Here is a 21,768-nt window from a genome sequence, read left to right on the forward strand (position 1 = left end):
GCTCAATACAGACTGAACATACCTTTTCTCAGCATTCGCACTCTTTCCACATAACTTGCCTGCAACATCGTTTAAAACATTTCAAATTAACACTTCCTAGTGATTATAAAACCTAGCCGACACCAAATGCATTTCTGTGACAGACATTCAATGATAGCTTGTTTTACTCCGCGTTTAAAAATAAATAAAAAAAGGTCAGTCAAGCCGCACCAGCTACGGACACAAAGACGAGATTCGCTAGCTAACCAGCAAGCTGACACTGACAGTCACTGACTCAGTCTACGCCGTAAAAAAAAAGTGATAGAAATATACGTGAATCTCGCCATTAAGTTAGCAACTAGTTAAAGTAACAAAAACCCGAGTGCTGGTATTGTGGATACATTTACAAGTTATCATTATTGACAAGTTTGTAGCAACCTGCTCCACTCAGGATAGGTTACATGATAAAGGGCAAGCTGCTGGACAGCGTCGATAGAACTAGGTGCTAGCTAGCTAGCCAGAAATCGAGCTAACAAGCGTTGAAATCTCTAGCGAAATTGCAAACTGAACGTCGTTATGAACGATAACGTAAGCTAACTTCCCACTACAAAACATAAGAAAACTCACCTAATTTCCGTCACTTTATGTATCCTCCTTAGCGTCAGTTACTATGTTAGAATAGCGTTATGTTCCCCCAGATTTGCGTTGTTTGCGGACAGTGCCAGGAGATTATAAAGAACGAAATTGGGCTGTAATTGAGTGTGTGTTAGTTAGGCTACTACTATACCGCAGATTGAAGGAGACTCTTCTCAAGGTTTGTTCAGCTTCACTTCAAGGCACAAAAGTGACGTCAGCTAAAAGCTCCAACAATGCAAACTTTTGTCTGATTAATTAACTTAATTCATTGCTAGAAATGACTAAACAGATACCAGACTATGCATTTGGTAGGTATTGTTTTATTCAACCTGGAAGCAATCTATGATTGATATTGCATTTCAACAAAATGCTGGATTCAGGAGTCTGGGGGGGAAAAGCAAATAAATCAAGTGAGCAACACATCACATGTAGGCTAAATAAACTAGTTTGAGGGTAATTGTGGTAAACTAATAAAGGTATATGCTGAGGATTAATGTGGAATGCAGTGGTGGAAAAACTGGGAAAAGATATGGATGGCAGTGTATATACACTGATTATGTATTTGTACATTAGGTCATTGCAATTATGTAACAAAATGCATAATTCATCAAACAATACGTGAAAAGATTACACAAACACTTTTTTTTTAAATCTGTGGGTGAACACTGTTTTTGTCTTGGGATCATACAATATGTGATAAATTAAAAAGGTACACCTTGAAAGACTACATAATCACAGAGCCATTTGAATATGTGAACCATTGGTCTTTTGATTAAGTGTCTTAGGATAATTTGCAGTTAATACAGAAACTCAAAGTCTTATCTGTTAGCACATCTACTAGAGTTAGGCAAAGACTGCCATCTGTGCCTAATTGTGTTTTTTCTTTCTTTGATCAGACATCTGCAACAGGCTGAGCGGAGACCTTGTGACCTAGTCGGGGGATGCAAAATATTACATTCAACAAACACTGTGAAAATGTAGATAGTTTATGTAGGTACTGTTCATTGAATCGTCAAATTGACAAGGGGGGGTGGAGGTAAAACAAATATGTTTGTGGTTCAATTTAACTAGAGTGCATATAAGAAGACATTTTAGATTTGGAAAAAAACAAACATGTTTTAACACTTTTATGAGACATATAGGCTATATTTAATCACCAAATCCTTCCATTTAATTGTTGATATGTTGCTTTTAGACAGATAGCAAAATATTCAGAGCGTGCCGAAATTAGCAGCGAAAGCTTTGTGACTGTTCAAGGGAGCAAAATGCTTTTGAATTAAGGGAACTGTGGCTTTTACCTAAGCAAATTGTACATGCACTAGAAGTAATTGTATATACTAATTAAGAAACAAAGTCACTCTTGTATTATGTGGGGGGAGAAAGCGTATTCAGCATTGTGAATTTTAAACAGGTTTATTTGCTTGTTCACCATCCTTGGCCTCATTGATTTCCCTCTTCCTCTGGGTCAGTAAAGACACTACATTCAGACGTCCTTAACTGGATAAAACAAGCTTGCCTGGATCGACAGAGATGGTGGGAGAAGAAAAATGATTTGATGATTTTGTCATTTTAATTGTATTGGATAATCTTCATTAGGGACAGCGAGTGATGAAAGACCTCAAAGCTGCTTCAAGAGGCTTCACTGGCCAGGCCTTTTCACATGCAATGAAAATGTCAGCCTTTACTCGGTCATTTGTAACACAATAAGTGCAAGTCCAATGACTGCAATGCAAGCACGCGGGGGGGCGGGGCAAACAGTCTGTGTCGATAAAATATATTTTTAAAGAGTGTTGATTAGAAAGTAGTATGAGATATCAAAAGACATAGTAAAGATGATCTCTTCGGAGACTTATGGAAAACAAATAAATGTGCTGATTTGGTTTTAATTATTATTTTTCTGTCAGTCCATGGCAAGCCCAGGATACCCATCAGCCGCTGGGGCTGTGCTTGCCATTATCGATTTTCACCTGACACATTCAGATAATACAGATTGTAATAATCTCAGTACACAACTACCTATAATTTCATTAAAAACCAGTCTCCCAGCACCAAACATACATTTAATTTACATGACGCAAATTCCCCTTTCAGCTAAAAACAGTGTAAATGCAGTCCAAGGTTTCTGTCCGTGATTAAATTCAGGGTTCATCTTGCTAGGCCTCTTTTAAAAGCCTAATTGTAATATATGCCATTAAGACAACAGTTTACTGGTGTTGACTAATTAACCTATAGTGAATTACAACGTTCAGTTAAATTACTGTCTTAGTGCCCTACAAAACAGGGCGTTCACATTTTTAAAGCACGGTCTGTTTTTCATGCAACAATGGTTGCTATAACTTTCTTTTTCCATGGATGTTTTAAATATCACCCAGTTTGGGCCACTTAGAAGCTATTTAATCACATGAGCTTCAGGTGAATTATGACAATGAGGTATATATTGCCCTTTGAACAAAACAATACTGTCCAGATAGGTTAGAAGGGTTAATGATGACACACTCTATGGTACTATGTGTCTATGGTACACCCTGGTGTGGGATCTTAAAATATTAGCTCAAATGTTGCGTTGAAAATATTGAATGATGGTGTAACAACTGGAATGGTGTGATACCAGTGGTGGCATCCATCCAGACTGATATACATTTTATTTCAGGGGATATCAGACACAAGTACCAAGGGAATTATAACAGATCTGACAATTTAGGATAGAACACGTGTGATTCCTTTTAACGACATAGGTATAAGTCAAATATTTATCCCATCAGGTGTTCCAACGCCAGGCCAATTTGTCTGTGCTTACATCATAACGTGTTACATGTCTTTGTAGCAGCGGGACTGGGTGATAAACATTGCATTCAAAATGACCTCTAAGTTTTGCACTCCTCAAAATATTTAGCAACTGCATCTAGCACACACAGGCAAGGCTTTAACGTGTGGCAATCACATTTACAAACATAATAGCCCTTCACGCAGAATTAAAAATGACATAAATCAAGGGAAACATCACCCACTCTGACAAAAACATGATCAGGATTAATACAGGAGTGTGTTGGTGGAATAGAGATAGATCCATACAACATACAAGATCAGTGACTAGGACCTGTCATAAAATCCCACCAGAAAGTGTACTCATTTTACATGTACTTCACATAAGAAGAAGCATTCCCAGCAAATTATAGACCCAGAGGAAAGAGAGAAATGACCAGGAAAATCTGGCATGGAATGTGCTATCAAGTAAGCAAAATTCATCCATCCATATATAACTATCACATCACAAGACAAATTACAGACCAATTTTGGCTCAGAATAGACTTTCTTATAAAAATTATTCTGCAGTGGACGGCCATGTAAATAGTGGCCTTTGTTAGTGGCCTTTGTTTTTCCTCTGTTAATCGGAGCATGTTCCTGGACAGTGAATGGAGGGGAAACGTGAGCCTGCTAGAACATGGGAAACGTGAGCCTTCTAGAACATGGGAAACGTGAGCCTTCTAGAACATGGGAAACATGAGCCTTCGAGAACATGGGAAACGTGAGCCTGCTAGAACATGGGAAACGTTAGCCTTCGAGAACATGGGAAACGTGAGCCTTCTAGAACATGGGAAACGTGTTTATGCTCCACACTTCTGTCTACAGGCACCTTTGTTTGAAAAGGCAGGAGAGGGGGATGATAGTGAATACTAAAGAACCGAGTTGAAATGTAATGAAATAATTGAGTTTGAAAAGAAACCTGGATTTGACTGTGGTAAAACCTTATACTTTGAGGAAAATAATGATTTGGATGAAATAATTGATTTTCGGTAAGAGAAAATCACATGAATCACAGAGTAGATTAAATTATTGGCATCAGAAATGTCTGAACGTGTGAAATTCAGGGAAATATTTCAGGAGTGTTTTACAAGTTGGCAGAGCTTATGAAATATTCACGAAATTGTGAGTACATGTACTATAAGCGCTGCATAAAATATTGAACATTTCAGAGTAATTGTTGGCATATTTGTAGTGAGCTTAGCATCTTTTGTCCACAAATGAATGCAACAATACACATATTACTTGATAACCTCTAGTGAACAGCAGTGGCTCTGTGCATCCCATTTTCATACCAACTGTTAATGTCATATCTTATTTATGCATACCACTGTCCCTTTTAATTAGCAATTTCAGGTCAGTGCAAAGCCCATCCTCCTCCAAGCTGTGGCAAGGCAGACATGTGAATGAAATGCCTTCAGTGTTATTTGAGCGAAATTAGGCTATTACAGCCATAATCATAATGGTAACAGTCTTTACATAATGTATGCTCTCCAGAAACGATCCATCTTGGGGTGAAACAGCAACACTTGTATTGAGGAAGCAGCAGAAAAAAATGAAAACACAAAAGCATAGATCTGTCTGGAAAAATAAAGTACCATGCTAGACAAGGTAATTATAATGTAAGCTGGTCCCATCGTAGAAAAAAACTCAGGCTAGGCTTTTTTTTGCCCACATTAATGCTACAATTAATTATGATAATCGCTTCTGGGCATGAAAACAAACATCAATTTTAGAAAACCTGGCCTTGCACTACATCTACGAGATATATATATATATATAAAAAAATATATGTGTGTACTGTTTAATTTTGGGACCACTTCTATAATAAACGGCTGAATTGATCTGGCATTACTGTTAAAACCAAAGACAAAGCAAAGTTAATAAAATTGATTGTCAATGGATTCGTATAAACATTTAAAATGCTCTCTCGGCTCCAAAAAAATTACCTTAAGCTCTTGGGTTGGGTTCAAATAGCATAGTTTTTCTAACATACTCAAAACCATTCTAAAAGCTTCATTCAAGGTTCCTTTCATGGACAACTGCATTCACAGCAAGCTGCTATTGTATTCCTATCTAATGCATTATGCTTTGTTGAATATTCATAGCTGCCTTGTCCAGAGCAAGGAGGGTGAAACAGACTGGGTCCTGGGAAAATTGTGGTGAAGTTGGGTTGAACAAGTCACAAAGCATTCTTCTGTGATTGCAAGACATCTGCTGAAATCCCATCCAGACAGAGAGGCATTTCTAATGTCTGTCTGCACAGTCTATTTCTAGGATGTATTGTTGTATGTAACCCCTTGGCAACAAAAAAAAAGAAAGGATGATCAGACTGACAATTTCAATTGGACTCATCTGCAAGCCACAGAGGGCCATGATTAGAAAGGGATAGTGAATATTGTGAACATAATATTCTGTTTAAATGCATTTTGTCTGGAGGATATGCATTCATAATATTGAAATATATCCATAGTGCCGACATAGCAAGAAGTATACATGTTGTGCATGCTTATACATTTCAGGTGAATAAGCACAAAGTAACTTGAGGAGCACTGAGGAAAATGCCCAATAAAAACAGTTTAAGGACTGAAATATACCTTTTCCTAAGAGGAACTATGGGAGTCCTGATGTATCACATTACAAGAAAAACACTCCTCTGGGCCTTGTGTTTTTCCTGACCGGATCATTTGTTGTTCTTAGTTGCCATTTGATCTGTGGGATTAGTTACTGGTAATCTATGTTCCTTCAACTGAACTTTGAATCAGGATGGGCTAGCTTTGTTTAAATCTAGATACATGGCCATGCCCTACTCAGTAAAGTTAAAGCCTATACTTTTGAAAACAGACTGCATGCTGCAGTTGAAAAACTATGCATTTGAACAGACTTTTCAACCCAGAATATAACCGTTTTTTCCCACAAACTAGCACACGTGCCATAAATCAAACTGAACAGATAGCAGCCCGGAATATTTATCTTAATCATGTTCAATACTTACACTTGATCATTATCATAATCTCTACCTGAATAATCTAATTATTCTACAATTTTATTAGACAATTATCAAGTTGTTTTTTTTACAGAAAAAAAACATACACAATGCATGATTACCTCAAAGAGTTTATGCAATCGGTTTCTGTTGCTGTTCCTGGAAAGTACAGGCTGGAAATGTGATCCACTGTCCCGCCTAGTGGCCAAGCTCCTAAATCAACGTTATATTATGAGTTCTCTCCTGATCTTACCCTGTGAGATGTCAGATGTTATGGATCTCTAACTGTTGACATCACCATTGGACCCTTGTTGGAGGGCTACATGACCAAAATGTACATACATTCTCCAGATGGAAGTTATTTTCTAGGAGCAAAATATAGATCGCTTAATCCGAAGGTACGGAACAAGGACAATTGGGTTGTATTTATTAGTGTATACCATTTCAAAGCATACCAAAACGCTTTGCAATGGATACTGAAAGTGAGCTTTTCTTATTAGACAAATTCAGATAGATCCATCGCCCATTTAAGTAATTTTGGTGCCTAATGAATACTACCCTCTAGTGCCATAGCAGAGCCAGGACAGGTTTTCATACAGATGGAGGGTCGGTGCGATACTTCTCATGCCTGACAGATGACAGTGATTTATAATATTAAATATCCCTTAAGGAGTAATTAGAATGTCCTCAATCCGGTGTCCTAATTCATCACCCATTTAATTATGCATTGACAGATGTATATTTAGCTGTAAAGTTCTGTAACGATCTGAGGAATGGACAGAATAATGCTGATATGGATATGGTTGACATCACTTCAGATTGTTCAAGTGTTGCACTTTGGGGTTAAGTAGGTTTGCAAAAATCCCAGAAATTGGGGGGGGTCCAAAACCCAGGAGTCCTCCAACTGTGTTTTCTGGAAAACCTGGACATTTTGACACTTACTGGAATTTTGAAACCCTAGGGTTGGGTAGGATTCTTCTCATACAGTACTTTATAGAAGGTATATCCATGCCTTTGGGTTAAAAGGTTGAAGCCCCTCCTAAAGGAAAGGAAATGCAAACCAATGTATGAGGGATTACTTTGAGATTCCATTGACAAACTACGTAACAGTCATGTCAACTTGTGCCATGTTTGCCAAAAGAAGCAACAAGTACAGCAACTACATCAACTGCATGTACCATCTCAAACAAGCACAATCTTACAAAATTTGCCCACAAGAGATGCTCACATACAGAGTGTACAAAACATTAGGAAAACCTTCCTAGAATTGAGTTGCATCTCCTTTTGCCCTCAGAACAGCCTCATTCCGTCGGGGCATGGCCTCTACAAGTCATCGAAAGCATTCCACATGGATGCTGGCCATGTTGACGACAATGCTTCCCACAGTTATGTGAAGTTGGCTGGATATCCTTTGGGTGGTGGACCATTCTTGATACACACAGGAAACGGTTGAGTGAAAACCAAGCAGCGTTGCAGTTCCTGACACAAATCGGTGCACCTAGCACCATACCCCTTTCAAAGGCACTTAAATATTTTGTCTTACCCATTCACCCTCTGAATGGCACACATACATAATCCATGTCTCAATTGTCCCAAGGCTTAAAAATCCTGGACATCAATAAGGGATCATAGCTTTCACCTGTTCAGTCAGTCATGGAAAGAGCAGGTGTTCCTAATGTTTTGTGCACTCAGTATAAATCAAACATAGGACAGGCAGGCTCATAACTCACAAGTAGCCTCTGACTTCAGGCTTCAACAAGAATATAATTGAAAGGGGCCTCCAGAGTGACGCAGCGGTCTAAGACACTGCATCTACAGATCCTGGTTCGATTCCAGGATGTCCTTGTCCCATCACACTCTAGCGACTCCTGTGGTGGGCCGGGTGCATGCACGCTAACACGGTCGCCAGGTGTACAGGGTTTCCTCCGACACATTGGTGCGGCAAGCTTCCGGGTTAAGCAAAGAGTGTGTCAAGAAGCAGTGCGGCTTGGCAGGGTCGTGTTTCGGAGGACGCACGGCTCTCGACCTTCGCCTCTCCCGAGTCCGTATGGGAGTTGCAGCGATGGGACAAGACTAACTACCAATTAGGGAGAAAAAGGGGTAAAACATTTTTTTTTAAAGAATGGACTTGGTCACACGAGACCAGCTCACAGGTGATGCCAAAACTTTATTGTGTGTAACAAACAGGGCTTAGTTTAAGCCAAATGAAACAAATAAAGCAAGGTATTCAGCAAAACGCTTTCAAATACATTCATAGAACTTCAGGGATGTAGTGCTGACAAAACACCATTTAAAAGGACCACTCCTCAAAAAGTAACATATCACTAATGCATTAGTAAAACCACTGACCATATTCATGAATTAGAATTTGGATTAATAGCTTTGTATAAAATGAATTATGAGTGTTTATTCAGGTAGTCCCACCAAGGACATTGTTAGAGAAAGACAAAACGATCCTCACTCAAAAATGTTGTTTTCTCCCACGAATAGAAGTTCATACATGTCATTACAGACTAATGCACAACAAATCATATCTATTATAAACGTGATCATCTGTAGAAGCCTTTCACAGCACACAAACGACAATGGGACACAGGATTACAGATCCCTTGCTGAGAAAAAAAAATGCACACTGGTTAAAATGTGTCTCTTTGACCTATTTTACAAGCCTTGATCTGTTTGTTTGAGGTATGAATGATGGATTAGTCCCTCTGTACTTTCAATGACTTGTATTGATCTCATATTGAGAACTAAGAAATTCAAAGTTCTGACACTAGGGTAAGAGACACATTGAAATGTATGAGCACTTACAAGGGCAATACAGCATAAAGATGTGTGAATGATAACATATGTCAGACTCGCCATGCGGTACAAAGATCACCAACTTTATGCAGACAGAAGACGTCGGGAGACCCAACTTCTTTGACGATTGAAACACGTGATTCTCACAATTCAAAAGAGTATCGAATTAACGGCATGCAACACATTCGGTGCGGTGCGTAGGCTAAATGTCATTTGACAACATATTTTCGTTCGTATCCTGTTTGGCTAGCACAACAAAGAAGAAGAAAAAGAGCAGACTGACCCAATACCCACATGGGAGCCCATTCAGACAGGCAAAAGTGCAAAGGACGGGACATACCGTGGCACTAGTTGGTGGTAAAAGTGTTGCTACGCATGTCATTCCATAGCATGATGTGATTTTACCTGTCAAAGCATCTCTTCGGAACAATGGAACCAGTCTTAATTAAGAGGGTCACCTTTTTCTCTCTATGCCTCTCCTCCAACAGTGACTCCACACAGCAGAATCTAAGAGCAGGATCTCCATTAAGCCATGTCATCAGCCTCCTCTGTCTCCTCTGTCTCCTCTGTCTCCACTAGGCAGGCCTCGTCAGAGGTGGGAGCCCTGAACGGGGGGTGGTACTCGAACGATGCGAGGACGGCACCGAATTGGTGCTTCTGGTGCAGGAACCAAAAGACTGCCGAGATCCCCATGATGGCGACCACACTCAGAATGACCAGAGCTGAGAGCAGTGGACTAGTAGCTGAGCAGGACATAAACAATGCAGGGAGAGAGGTTACCATTGATCTTACTGTATGGCTATTTAAGAACAAAATAAAGGGAAAATGGCTTTGCTTCACTTACCGGGTTTGCCGTTTTTCTCTGCTTCTGAAAAATAAATGAACAATATATTAGTGAAACATAAGTAAAAATAACTAATATGAATGAAAATAACAACATCTGTATACACTTGTTGATCAAATTGTCAAAACAACACATGGCTGCTACAGTGGGCCTATGTCCGTCCACTGGTCTATGTTGGCGGGAAATAAAAATGTTCTGTGTTTGGAGGTTATTTGAAGGCCGCCCGCTGCGCACAGACGATGTTCGTTATGGGGTGTCCCAAGTAGAAAGACAAATGCTGCTAAAAAAAAAATACAAAAATCGGGCCTTACTTTCAGCAGTCTCACAGACCACTCCATTCTCTAGGTTTTCAACACAGCTGACTTTCTCCCACTCCCCTGTGGTGCTGTGCATTGCCACACAGGTGTCCATGGGAATCAAGTCAGGCGAGCTGGAGCTGTTCCCCCAGTTCTTAAAGCTCAGGCCCGTCTCATCTTGCCACTTAAAGTCCTCATCTTATCAAACAGAAAAAAACAAGACATCAAAATTTGAAAAATAGCAATTACTTCACTTATTCTCTCTCCCTTTGTTAATTTGACTTGTCTTTCCTTCATAAGCCAAACAAACATTGTCTGAAAGAAATAAAGTTATGCACAGTCAAAATAACCCTGTTCGAAGAATACCAGTGGTGTCTGATTTTTTCCATATAATGTATAGATGCTTTTTATACTGGAGATCAAGTTCATAACTTCCCTTACTGGGCTGATGAGACAGCGGATTGCGCAGTCAGATGGAACAGAGTAAATCGGCTAAATCTATGACATTAAAATGCCTGTGGTAACTTGTGGAATAGACACCGGCTGGAATGTGCTTTTAACCAATCAGCATTCAGGATTAGACCCACCCATTGTATAATATGGATTATGCCAGCCGGTGACGTAACCACATTATTCGGTACAATCACATAATAGGGCAAAGTAGCCTTCATAATACAGAGGTGCCATGATTTCAGAATAAATATCAGTTCTTACTTACCGTCACTGTCATAATACATGCCCAACCACACATGGATGTTGCCTTTCCACACCTGCGGACTGTACTTGATGATGAAATCATTCTCCTCTGCACTTTGGACACTCACCAATTCTAAGAGACAACACAAGACAATCTGTTGCAATTGAAAAACAAACATTGAGAGTAGTTTGAAATGGTTAAATTAAATCAAAGCCTATCAGCTAAATCAGGAATGGGCAAATTTGAGGGGATGGGGGCCACAGTGATTTGCTGAACTCATCATGGGGGCCACAGTGATTCACAGGTTTGCATACTACCTACATCCATACATGCAGTCAGAGCTGGCCTTAGCCTTCTTGGGGGGGGACTAAGTGAAATTTACAAGACGAATACTGCTTATGCACAAGCTAATTTCGAAATTGCACCTTGTGTATTCTACTACTCTAACTTTGAATAGTTGAGACCCCGACAGTTTTTTGTGTAATTTTTTTTGTCTTTGGAAATTGATCCCTGGGCCTACAATGATTTAAAAAAGTTGCAACATATTGATGACTTGTAAATACCATGTCCTGAGCAGAGAGACTTCGCAGCTGCAATCGTATAACTTTTAGCCATGTCTTCTTCTCCATGGACAAAGTGGTAGCATCTTTGTCCAAAAGGCACCCAGGTGCGCCCATCTGCAGGACAGTCTGTGGGGAGAATGAATCATTAGACAAAACCACTAGTCTCAATCCTCATTTTCAAACAAAGTAAGGTGTCCCTGGTCCTAACCTAAATTTCCAACAGCTCACCGAAAACAAGTCAAACAAGAGCCACCAGTGTTATCAGTTGGGATGTGGTTGGTGTAACGGAGTTAAGAACGTACCGTAAGCCCACTCCACAGCTAGATTGAAATGTCGCGGATGGAGCCATCCAATTGGAGCCATCCAAAGTCAGTTAAGAACAAATTCGCATTTACAATCACGGCCTACACCGGCCAAACCCGAACAACGCTGAGCCAATTGTGCACCGCCTTGTGGGACTACCAATTACGGCCGTTGTGATACAGCCTGGATTCGAACCAGGGTGTCTGTAGTGACACATCTAGCACTGAGATGCAGTGCCTTAGACCTCTGCATCACTCGGGAGCCCAAAGTATTCGACGAGGATGGGATAAAATGGGCCATAACCTTAAAACTAGCAGTGATCCCACTCTTTTTTTGTCTGTGTTTCTTGAGGAATCACGTACTTTTTTTAAAGCAAGAGAAGCATTAAGTACTTTTAAAGCAACCGTCTGGATGTTGTCCAGTAATTTCAAATAATTAAATATACCCTTTAAATGTAATGTATATATACCTTCGTGAGATTAGTGCAATTGCATTATCTTGTCAGGTAGAAATCAAGTGCCATGTCAGCGAAAATGTCATGGAGTAAATTGTTTGTTTACATTTTGTAGGTGGGCCCACTTTGACATTATGCACATTTTACAGAAGACGATTTGAAGACTAGGCTACACTGCCTTGCTACCTTTGGAAATGATGTGGACACATATTGTTTGCTTCAACAGAATACCTCGATGTCTGAATTATAACGTACATTGTTACAAGCAAAATTATGAGGGCAGCTTTATTCGTTTCTAATAAATACTAGAATATTTGGCATGTAACCGAATGAAAATATAAATCCATACAAAAAAACACATGCCGACAAGAAAATCGTCAGCAATGTTACAATGTCGTTCAGTGAACTTTTGTCGAAATGTTATCCCGTTACATGTTTAAACTGAAAGCACAACAAATACTTCAACTTTCTCGAACAACACGAAGTGAGCATTTCCCATCCACTTAATATAATAACATTAAACAATAGTTAATTATCTCAACTTACCACCACCTAAAGTAGATTGCCAATAAACCACAACGAAAATGAGATTGCATAAGGATAAGGGGCGAAGGTGCCATTTCTTCATTGACTCCATGTCCGCGAACTCCAACTCATGGCTCCGAAGTTTTTCAGAGCTTCATACGTCAGCATCTCACTTTGAAATGTAACCCCACCTCTAGAGTGCCCGAATAATCATGCTCCTTCAAAAAGTAGACCGGAGCAAAGTTCAGACTCAAGAGTGGTTGAAGCGTGTCGAAACAAATGATCATGCTGAAACTAATTTGTGAATTGCATGATATTGCATAGCTGCATACTGTTGACATTATTAGTGAAGTTTAAGAATAGCATTACGTTAATTACATTCGATTTCATTTTCAATTGCTTTATTATGGATTGTGGAGAAGGATATTTGGTTATGTTTTGTTTTGTCACAGGAGTAGGGGCCCCATGAGGATATTGGTTTGGAGAATAACCCATAAAGCCTCTAGATGGTGCCATAACTGCATAAATGTCTAGATTTCAGTGATTGCAACCCAGTGGTATCACATTCTGCCTAGAGTGCCTCATTATGTTTTGAAAAGTATACAGTCACACAAGAACATATTTTATACATTAATTCAACTGAAATTAGTGAGCAATTGGATGTAAATATGAAATACAATAAATTCCATTAAGTTGTAGGTTGGTATAGCCCGATCCTTACTTGTAGGCCTACCATGACTCAAATGATGAATAACATTAATGTCTCATTAATTAATGCAAAACTCCCAGTGATTCTGCTGAGTTGACCAGGATATGGCTGAAAAAAACAAGATGCGAGACTTGAAGAAGTGAGAAGACCGTTGGTGAGAGCTGGAATGGCACAGTGCTCAGTGGGATACGTGAAAGCCAGTTCTAGACAAAAGAAGATTAGAGACACTGCATTAATAAACAAGACCAAATCAACAGGGAGCATAGACGCAATGTCTGCTGCATGTCCACTCCAAAGGTTCTTCGGCGATGCCAGAAATTCTTTGGGGGTTTAATAACATCCAATCTGCATAGTTGGGACTTGGAAGATATTTAATATAAGTCACCACACATTAGCTATGGGACAAGACTGTGATTGATATCTCACACATACTTAATATGTAGGGGAGAATGGGGTAAATTGAGAATATCTTTATTCAGCATCAGTCTGTCAAGGGAAGTATATAATTTTTTCTAACAAAGATATTTCAGGATGTTGTGTATCCCTAGAAATAATCAGAATTAATGTAAGCATTACAATTCCAAAAAAGTTGTATCTGGGGTATGACTTACCCCGGGGTAAATTGTGCCTCAAGACAGGGTAAGTTAAGCCACCTACACATTTTTATACTCAATGTAATATTACCACCACCATCGTTATTTCCCAAACACAATTCAACACAATCACACAGTTTTTTTGTCTTTAATCATTTTAAGCACCTTTTAACAAAGGCTTAACACCTAACAAACACTTTGTACTTAAAAAAAAACACTTTTAACATAGCCCAGGCCCTGTTGGTACCTCATATCCCAGAGATAATGCCTTGCGTTATGCCAGGGAAGAAAACACTTACATTTGCTCAACTTGCTATTGGCTCAACCATAGGCTCAACTTATCCCAATAGACTGTCACATGGCTATAGAAATGGAAACATTGTGATTTTAGAGACACAAAGTAACAATAGCCTATGATTAAAGGGACTGCAGTCAATCTATTACTAGGCTCACTCTGTCATCGTCATTATCATTAGGCTATTTACATAATTCAAATACAATCTAATCACATGCACAATTCAATAACCCTCCATTCATTCATTGACATCGGTGAGGAGAGATATATTGGTTTTAACAACAACATATATCTAGGACCAAGTTTGATTGCGTCTTGCCTGCGTCTATTTGTGAAGAAAATACATTATTTATAGCTCTAGATATAGTATAGGCTGTTTTTAGTCTTCAGCCTTCATATACTGTAACCATATGAATGAATTGATAGACAATATTCTGGTGAGATGAGGGCAGTGAACTATTGAACTATTAACATAATATATTTACAAAAGAATACACACACACACATACACACACACACACACACAATCAAGGGTTTTTCTTTAGTTTTGCAATTTTCTACATTGTAGAATAATAGTGACGACATCAAATCTATGAAATAACAAATATGGAATCATGCAGTAACCAAAAAAGTGTTAAACAAATCAAAATATGTTTTAAGTTTGAGATTCTTCAAAGTAGCAACACTTTGGGTGGGCCATCATTGTAAATAAGAATTTGTTCTTAACTGACTCGCCTAGTTAAATAAAGGTTATATAAAAAAAAACATTTAAAAATAATTTGCTCAACCAGCTTCACGAGGAGTTCCCACATATGCTGAGCACTTTTTGGCAGCTTTTTCTTCACGCTGCGGTCCACTCTGCAAGGTCATCTGATGCAGCACTCCATCACTCTCCTTCTTGGTCAAATAGCCCTTACACCGCCTGGAGGTTTGTTGGGTCATTGTCCTGTTGAAAAACAAATGATAGTCCCACTAAGCACAAACCAGGTGGTAGCCATGCTGGTTAAGTCTGCCTTGAATTCTAAATAAATCACTGACAGTGTCACCAGCAAAGCACCCCCACACCATCACACCTCCTCCTCCATGCTTCACTGTGGGAATCACACATGCTGAGATCATCCATTCACCTACTCTGCGTCTCACAAAGACAAGGCGGTTGGAACCAAAAATCTCAAATTTGGACTCATCAGACCAAAGGACAGACTTCCACCTGTCTAATGTCCATTGCTTATGTTTCTTGGCTCAAGCAAGTCTTTTATTATTATTACTACCATCAGTAGTGGTTTCTTTTCGGCAATTCGACCATGAAGACCTGATTCACTCAGTCTCCTCTGAACAGTTGATGTTGAGATGTGTATGTTAGTTGAACTCTGTGAAGCATTTATTTGGGCTGCAATCTGGTGCAGTTAACTTTAATGAACTTATCCTCTGCGGCAGAGGTAACTCTGGGTCTTCCTTTCCTGTTCAGCCCTCATGAGAGCCGGTTTCATCATAACGCTTGATGGTTTTTGCGACTGCCCTTGAAGAAACTTCTAAAGTTCTTGAAATGTTCTGTATTGACTGACCTTCATGTCTTAAAGTAATGATAGACTTTCATTTCTTTTTGCTTATTTGAGCTGTTCTCAAATCAAATCATCATATCAAATTGTATTGGTCCCATACACATGGTTAGTAGATGTTATTGCGAGTGTAGCGAAATTCTTGTGCTTCTAGTTCTGAGAGTGCAGCAATATCTAACAAGTAATCTAAAAATTCCACAACTACCTAATACACACACATCTAAGTAAAGCGATGGAATAAGAATATGTACATATAAATATATGGATGAGCAATGACCGAGCGGCATATTTATTTCCAAAATATGGACTTGATCTTTTACCAAGTAGGGCTATCGTCTGTATACCACCCAACCTTGTCACAACACAACTGATTGGCTGAAACGCATTAAGAAGGAAAGACATTTCACAAATGTACCTTTAACAAGACACACCTGTTAATTGAAATGCATTCCAGGACTACCTCATGAAGCTGGTTGAGAGAATGCCAAGAGTGTGCAAAGCTGTCTTCAAGGCAAAGGGTGGCTACTTTGAAGAATATCAAATATCAAATATATTTTGGTTACTACACTTTTTTGGTTAATACATGATTCCATATGTGTTATTTCATCGTGTTGATATCTTCACTATTATTTTACAATGTAAAAAGTAAAAATAAGGAAAAACCCTTGAATGAGTAGGTGTGTCCTAACTTTTGATTGGTACTGTATGTATATAAAATATTCTGCCCATACCAATACATTTATTTTAGGCCATAACTGAACCAATTTATGTAGGCTATATAAACAATATTTTGCCCATATCAACGAATGTATAGGCCTATACAATATTTATAGCCATACGTGATTGAATGAAAAGCAGTGAACATACCTGCCCACATGAACGAATGTAGGCCTATATAAAATATAAATAGCCATACACGATTTAATGAAGAGCAGTAAACATTGTTTCACATTCTTTAATAACAAATTCATGAACACAACCAGACAATAGTAAACATGCACAACATTCTTTCACATTCTTTAATATCATCCTTAAGATTGCGACAATCTAAGTAACATAATAAAATAAAAAACATCAGTTTAAGCTAGATATGTCTGTTTTTTTTACATGGGCTGTGTCTCAATCCACCACACCCGCGTATGTCAGCCTTCTGCATCTGCAGTGGAAAGGAGAAGGGTGCAACTGCAGCCCGCAATTCGGGCGTTCCTGCACGTGGGCAATCCTGTATATGCAGGAACCCTTCTTGATACTTCTATTGGTCAATTTATAAGCTATGACTCCAGTACATTGGTGGAAGGCAGGGACGCTCCAGTACATTGGTGGAAGACAGGGATGCTCCAGTACATTGGTGGAAGGCAGGGACGCTCCAGTACATTGGTGGAAGGCAGGGACGCTCCAGTACATTGGTGGAAGGCAGGGACGCTCCAGTACATTGGTGGAAGACAGGGACACTCCAGTACATTGGTGGAAGGCAGGGACGCTCCAGTACATTGGTGGAAGGCAGGGACGCTCAAGTACATTGGTGGAAGGCAGGGACGCTCCAGTACATTGGTGGAAGGCAGGGACGCTCCAGTACATTGGTGGAAGGCAGGGACACTCCAGTACAGTAGAAGGCGGTAATCCACCATAACGTTGGATGCCAACAGCTGATAAACCCCACAGAAGAGGAAGATGCGGGGGCAGGGGCGACAACTGTAGCTGGTACACACCGGTAGAATGTCCTTTACCCCTGCCTGTCGGGGACTGTTTTCCCTCAGTTCTGTTAATGACGCCAGGGCCGGTGTTCGGCAGGCGGGAGCGAACGACATTGTGTGCTAGCTTAGCCAGCTGCTCCTAAGGAGTACCCAGAAGGCAGGAGGCAGGGGCGACGCCGTGTCCTAGCTAGCTAACCATCAAGCTAGCTAGTGCACAGTGATGCTAGCACACAGTGTCACCCAGCTGCTGTGTACCGGTAGCTAGCGGTAGCCGGGGGCAACACCTGTAGACAGTGTCCTTTGCCCTCGCCTGTCAGGCACGGTTTTGTCCGGTACACAGCAGGTGGGAGGTGGTCTTCTCACAGAAACGTCTGTAATGTCCAAACGGTTTGGCCTACGGACTCTCGCGAACACAATGGTGTTCTCCTTTTTGCTCCACATCCCCCTCAAGTCCCACAGGACTCATCTGAAGCCGGTAACGCTGATGTGCCAACTTCTGTCTGTAGCGTCCAAACTGTTTGGGCTACACTGTGGAAAGGGGAGACTCTCACGAACACGATGGTGTTCTCCGTTTTGCTCTATGATCCCCACAAGAGTCACGGGACTCTTGTCCCATACAAATGGATGAAAATACAGAAGTAGTTTTGTGCCAACAAAAATAAGGGGTTAAATATGCATCCAACAAAAACTAAAATATTTCTTGAGGTTTCTTATATCTCCTAGATATAGGACAGACACTTCAAAAACTTATTCCTTATGATTCATTTTTTTTACTGTTCTTTTTGCCATTTATGAAAGTGTTGTTCAATGTGTTTCTATGGGCTATAGCAGTAAAGGCTCAATATTTCTTTGATACCTAAAGGGGTCCTAAAATTCCAAATCAAATACCTAAATGATCCATGGTACTGTAGGACCATCTTAAAACAATTCCATATCTTAGCTTAGTAGAAACCTCCCCCCAACGGCTTAGACTTTTAGAGGTTAATAGCAATAGGCTACAACTGGCTTCATAGCTTCTCTGTGAAACTCAATGTATTGTAGCCTCACTCGGACAGTGTTCACTGTAAAAATAGAATGCATTGCAGCGGTACTTTGAACATTTGGACTATATTAGTCCACACAGCAACAAGGATGCACTTTCATGCTAGGTTTAAGATGTCATATTGAAGCTTATAGAGACCCTATAATTACAATTAAAGATAGATACAAGTATCATGAAACCTCTAACACAAAATGTTTTAATTTGACTTGGTGAATCTTTTTTTTACCTGCTTACCCCTTTTTCCATGTGGTTTCTTCCTTCACACATTCCATTAAATGATGGCCTCTTCCTAAATAATTGGTCAAATTATTAATTCATTAATTTTTGTGTATGGTTTCCTAGAAACAAGGGCGGTTCAACTTACCACACTCTCCCCTACAGTAAATACGGATCTACAGTTATTATCTTCAGGAGCCCTCCAGGACCTGATACCGAGCAAACGTTTTAGATTGAACCTCTGTGAGTGAAGACAGAGCAGAAGAGCTATACACCCAGCCGTTCAACGTCATCGGAATGTTAAATGTAACAGATCAAACATAATGGTCAGATAGAAAGATACAACTGTTAGTTCACTCTCCACTGAGATGCCGGAGGTTGATGTTTCAGAAAAGACCAGAAAAGATCAAGAGATCTTTGTCCTCTCCCTGTGTAAACGCCACATACTTTGGTGGAACAGAAGACATGATTTTTTGATGGCTCCTCTTGGAGAGCTGCTGTGCTGATATTACCTGCAGCCAGACGAAAGGGCAGAACGGGTAGTATGATGTAGTTATGGTGGAGGCAGAAGGCGTGCCCGGCTTGTACAGTAGATGCAGCTGGCTGCAAGCCACAGACAGCTGCAGCATGGATCTGGCCCCTTGTCGGTCTGCTGCTCATGGCTTCCCGTCGGGTGGCACCACACCCTGCAGGAGACCAGGAAGACCCATCTGCCAGTCCAGGGCCTAGCCACTATGGTCCTCTCCAAGCTCCCGTCCTTCTATCCTCCCTCCCATCCACCTCACACCCAGGCCTGGCCACAGCCCCCTCCAAGGCCCAGTCCCTCTAGCCTCCCTCCTGTCACCACTCACCCTGGTGGAGACAGGGACATGCATGTTAACACCGTGACCGGTAGATGGTGTTGATGATAATCTCTACACTGCCCTCACCCTCAGGGCTGTGAATGTGCTAGTGCCAAACACACTGTATGTCCAACTCAACAGAAGGTCTCTTCAACAGTAAGGTCTGTTCAGGCATTCTAATGACAGACTAGAGCAGTGAGTCCTGGTATATTGATTAGATTGCCTCCATATCGGATTTACAAAACAGTGCACAAGATGAGAAATAAAACAGACAAAAGTTTCATGATAAATTGCATTGCCAGAGTTATATGAATCGGGTTGGATTGACACGGTATGATTCTACCCCATTTATCCAATTTCCTTTTCTTGAGCCTGTCATTTGCAAAGGTAATGGACCTCATAGATAAGTTTCCCCTCTGTCGCGAGAGGAAATGTGTCACATATCTTCATTGTAAGAGAGAGCAGTGTCAATCTCAACTCTATGTGAGGGAAGGTCAGAGTGTCAGTGTGTTGAGACCAATAACTAGAATTCTCATGTGCTCTGAGGAAATTGCTACTGTAGGATTAATCTCACTCCCTGGCCTTGGTGAGCCAGTCGCTGTTAAGGAGACAGGCCTATACAGGCCATGTTGTACTGTCGCTCCAATCATTTCCTGAAAGCTTTTGGCTTTGTGAGGAAGATCCACAAGAAAAACACTGCAAAGGCTGTGTCAGCGGGAACTGCTGAAATTGTTTTCCTTCAGCACCTTATCTGTGGAAACAGAGGTCAAGGGTATCATTTACAAAAAGAGACAAAAATAAAAGGTTAATATATAATTCCCTTTTCAAAGATATGCTAGTTTTCTGATATGCTTCAAATTTTTCTGGTCTTGACACATTTCACTGTAAGGAAATAAAAGAAAATAAGCTAATAAAACTGTTTATTTAAATCTTCAAAGTCATATGTTTTCAATATATCCTTTAATTTGTCTTCCAATTGTTACTGATACATGTAACTCTCAAAATGTATGTTTGTATAGAGCAGGAGCAGCTCCCATTGGTCAAATGAAGTACCTCCAATACAGACTCCACAGTGGACTGATTGGGTGGGGTGTTGATCAGCAAGAAAGAGGGAGGCAAAGACAGTGAAACAATATTTTACATCCAAAGACAATTACTTCGGGGAATTCAGCCTGGACTGTTTTTGGCATAGAGATCCTATAACGTAAAGGATGGTAATTTATAATTATATATTTTTTTGTCATGTTGCTAGGAAATGAACAAGCTCTTCATAAGCAATTGTCTCAGCTCTGAGGGTGTATGTTTACTATGGGGAAGAATCCAGGGAAATACAACAGTCAGAGATCAATATAATACCACCTCTCCTCTCTTACACCAACCAGAAAGTCAAAACACAGAACAATTCCAATGGAAGTTTTTATTTTTTTTAAATTCGAAGAAATGAACAGAAATAACGCTTAAGTAACAATGTACTGAAAAAAATATTTTTGGCTTTAACAAACTCTACAAAACAAAAATATAGAGGAAAGTTTTCATAAACTGGACATACAAGTTACCACTGGCAAATGTGTGGCACATGTCAAAAAAAAAAATATTATAGTATTTACTCTCATATAGATATCTCTATGAAAATCTTTTGTTTCTTCAAACAATCTGTACAAAACTTCTCTCTTCATAAATTACTACTTTTCAATATAACTGAATGACTGTTTAACATGATGGTTAATTAAATGAGCTTTTCCTTCTTTATGCACCCTTCCAACTCTTGACCCAGACGCAGTTTGGCACTTGGTTCAGACATTACTAGCAGCATAACCCTCACAAGAATTCAACAGTATTAGTTATCAGTCTCAGGCGTTTCACAGAAATCTCAAGTATAGTCACAATGGCCCTTTACTTTGGTAACTCAACTTAAGCTGACTTCAGAGGAA

The 21,768-nt window shown here is 39.9% G+C and overlaps 2 protein-coding genes across 14 annotated transcripts in view; both read right to left on the reverse strand.

Annotated features, from left to right (window-relative positions):
• The window catches only part of LOC112235891 (bromodomain adjacent to zinc finger domain protein 2B), a 96,365-nt gene extending 95,568 nt beyond the window's left edge, over positions 1 to 797 (reverse strand). For 9 of the 13 annotated variants that reach the window (XM_024404441.2, XM_042316320.1, XM_024404494.2 and 6 more), the window contains exon 1: positions 607 to 797. The gene's annotated coding sequence lies outside the window, so the exon portion shown is untranslated. The remainder of the gene's footprint in view (positions 1 to 606) is intronic. The other 4 variants (XM_042316265.1, XM_042316273.1, XM_024404446.2 and 1 more) reach the window with 1 other exon arrangement.
• A 7,753-nt stretch (positions 798 to 8,550) lies between these two features.
• On the reverse strand, positions 8,551 to 13,073 carry LOC112235960 (CD302 antigen). Its single transcript, XM_024404520.2, has 6 exons — positions 12,909 to 13,073; positions 11,606 to 11,731; positions 11,064 to 11,174; positions 10,361 to 10,543; positions 10,050 to 10,073; positions 8,551 to 9,948 (listed from the first exon to the last, which is right to left on the reverse strand). The coding sequence occupies exons 1-6, from the start codon at positions 12,997 to 12,999 to the stop codon at positions 9,731 to 9,733; spliced, it is 753 nt and encodes a 250-aa protein (XP_024260288.1). The 5' UTR covers positions 13,000 to 13,073; the 3' UTR covers positions 8,551 to 9,730.
• Between the last annotated feature and the right edge of the window lie 8,695 nt (positions 13,074 to 21,768).

Source organism: Oncorhynchus tshawytscha, linkage group LG03 (genome assembly GCF_018296145.1).
Source record: "Oncorhynchus tshawytscha isolate Ot180627B linkage group LG03, Otsh_v2.0, whole genome shotgun sequence".
Taxonomy (NCBI): domain Eukaryota; kingdom Metazoa; phylum Chordata; class Actinopteri; order Salmoniformes; family Salmonidae; genus Oncorhynchus; species Oncorhynchus tshawytscha.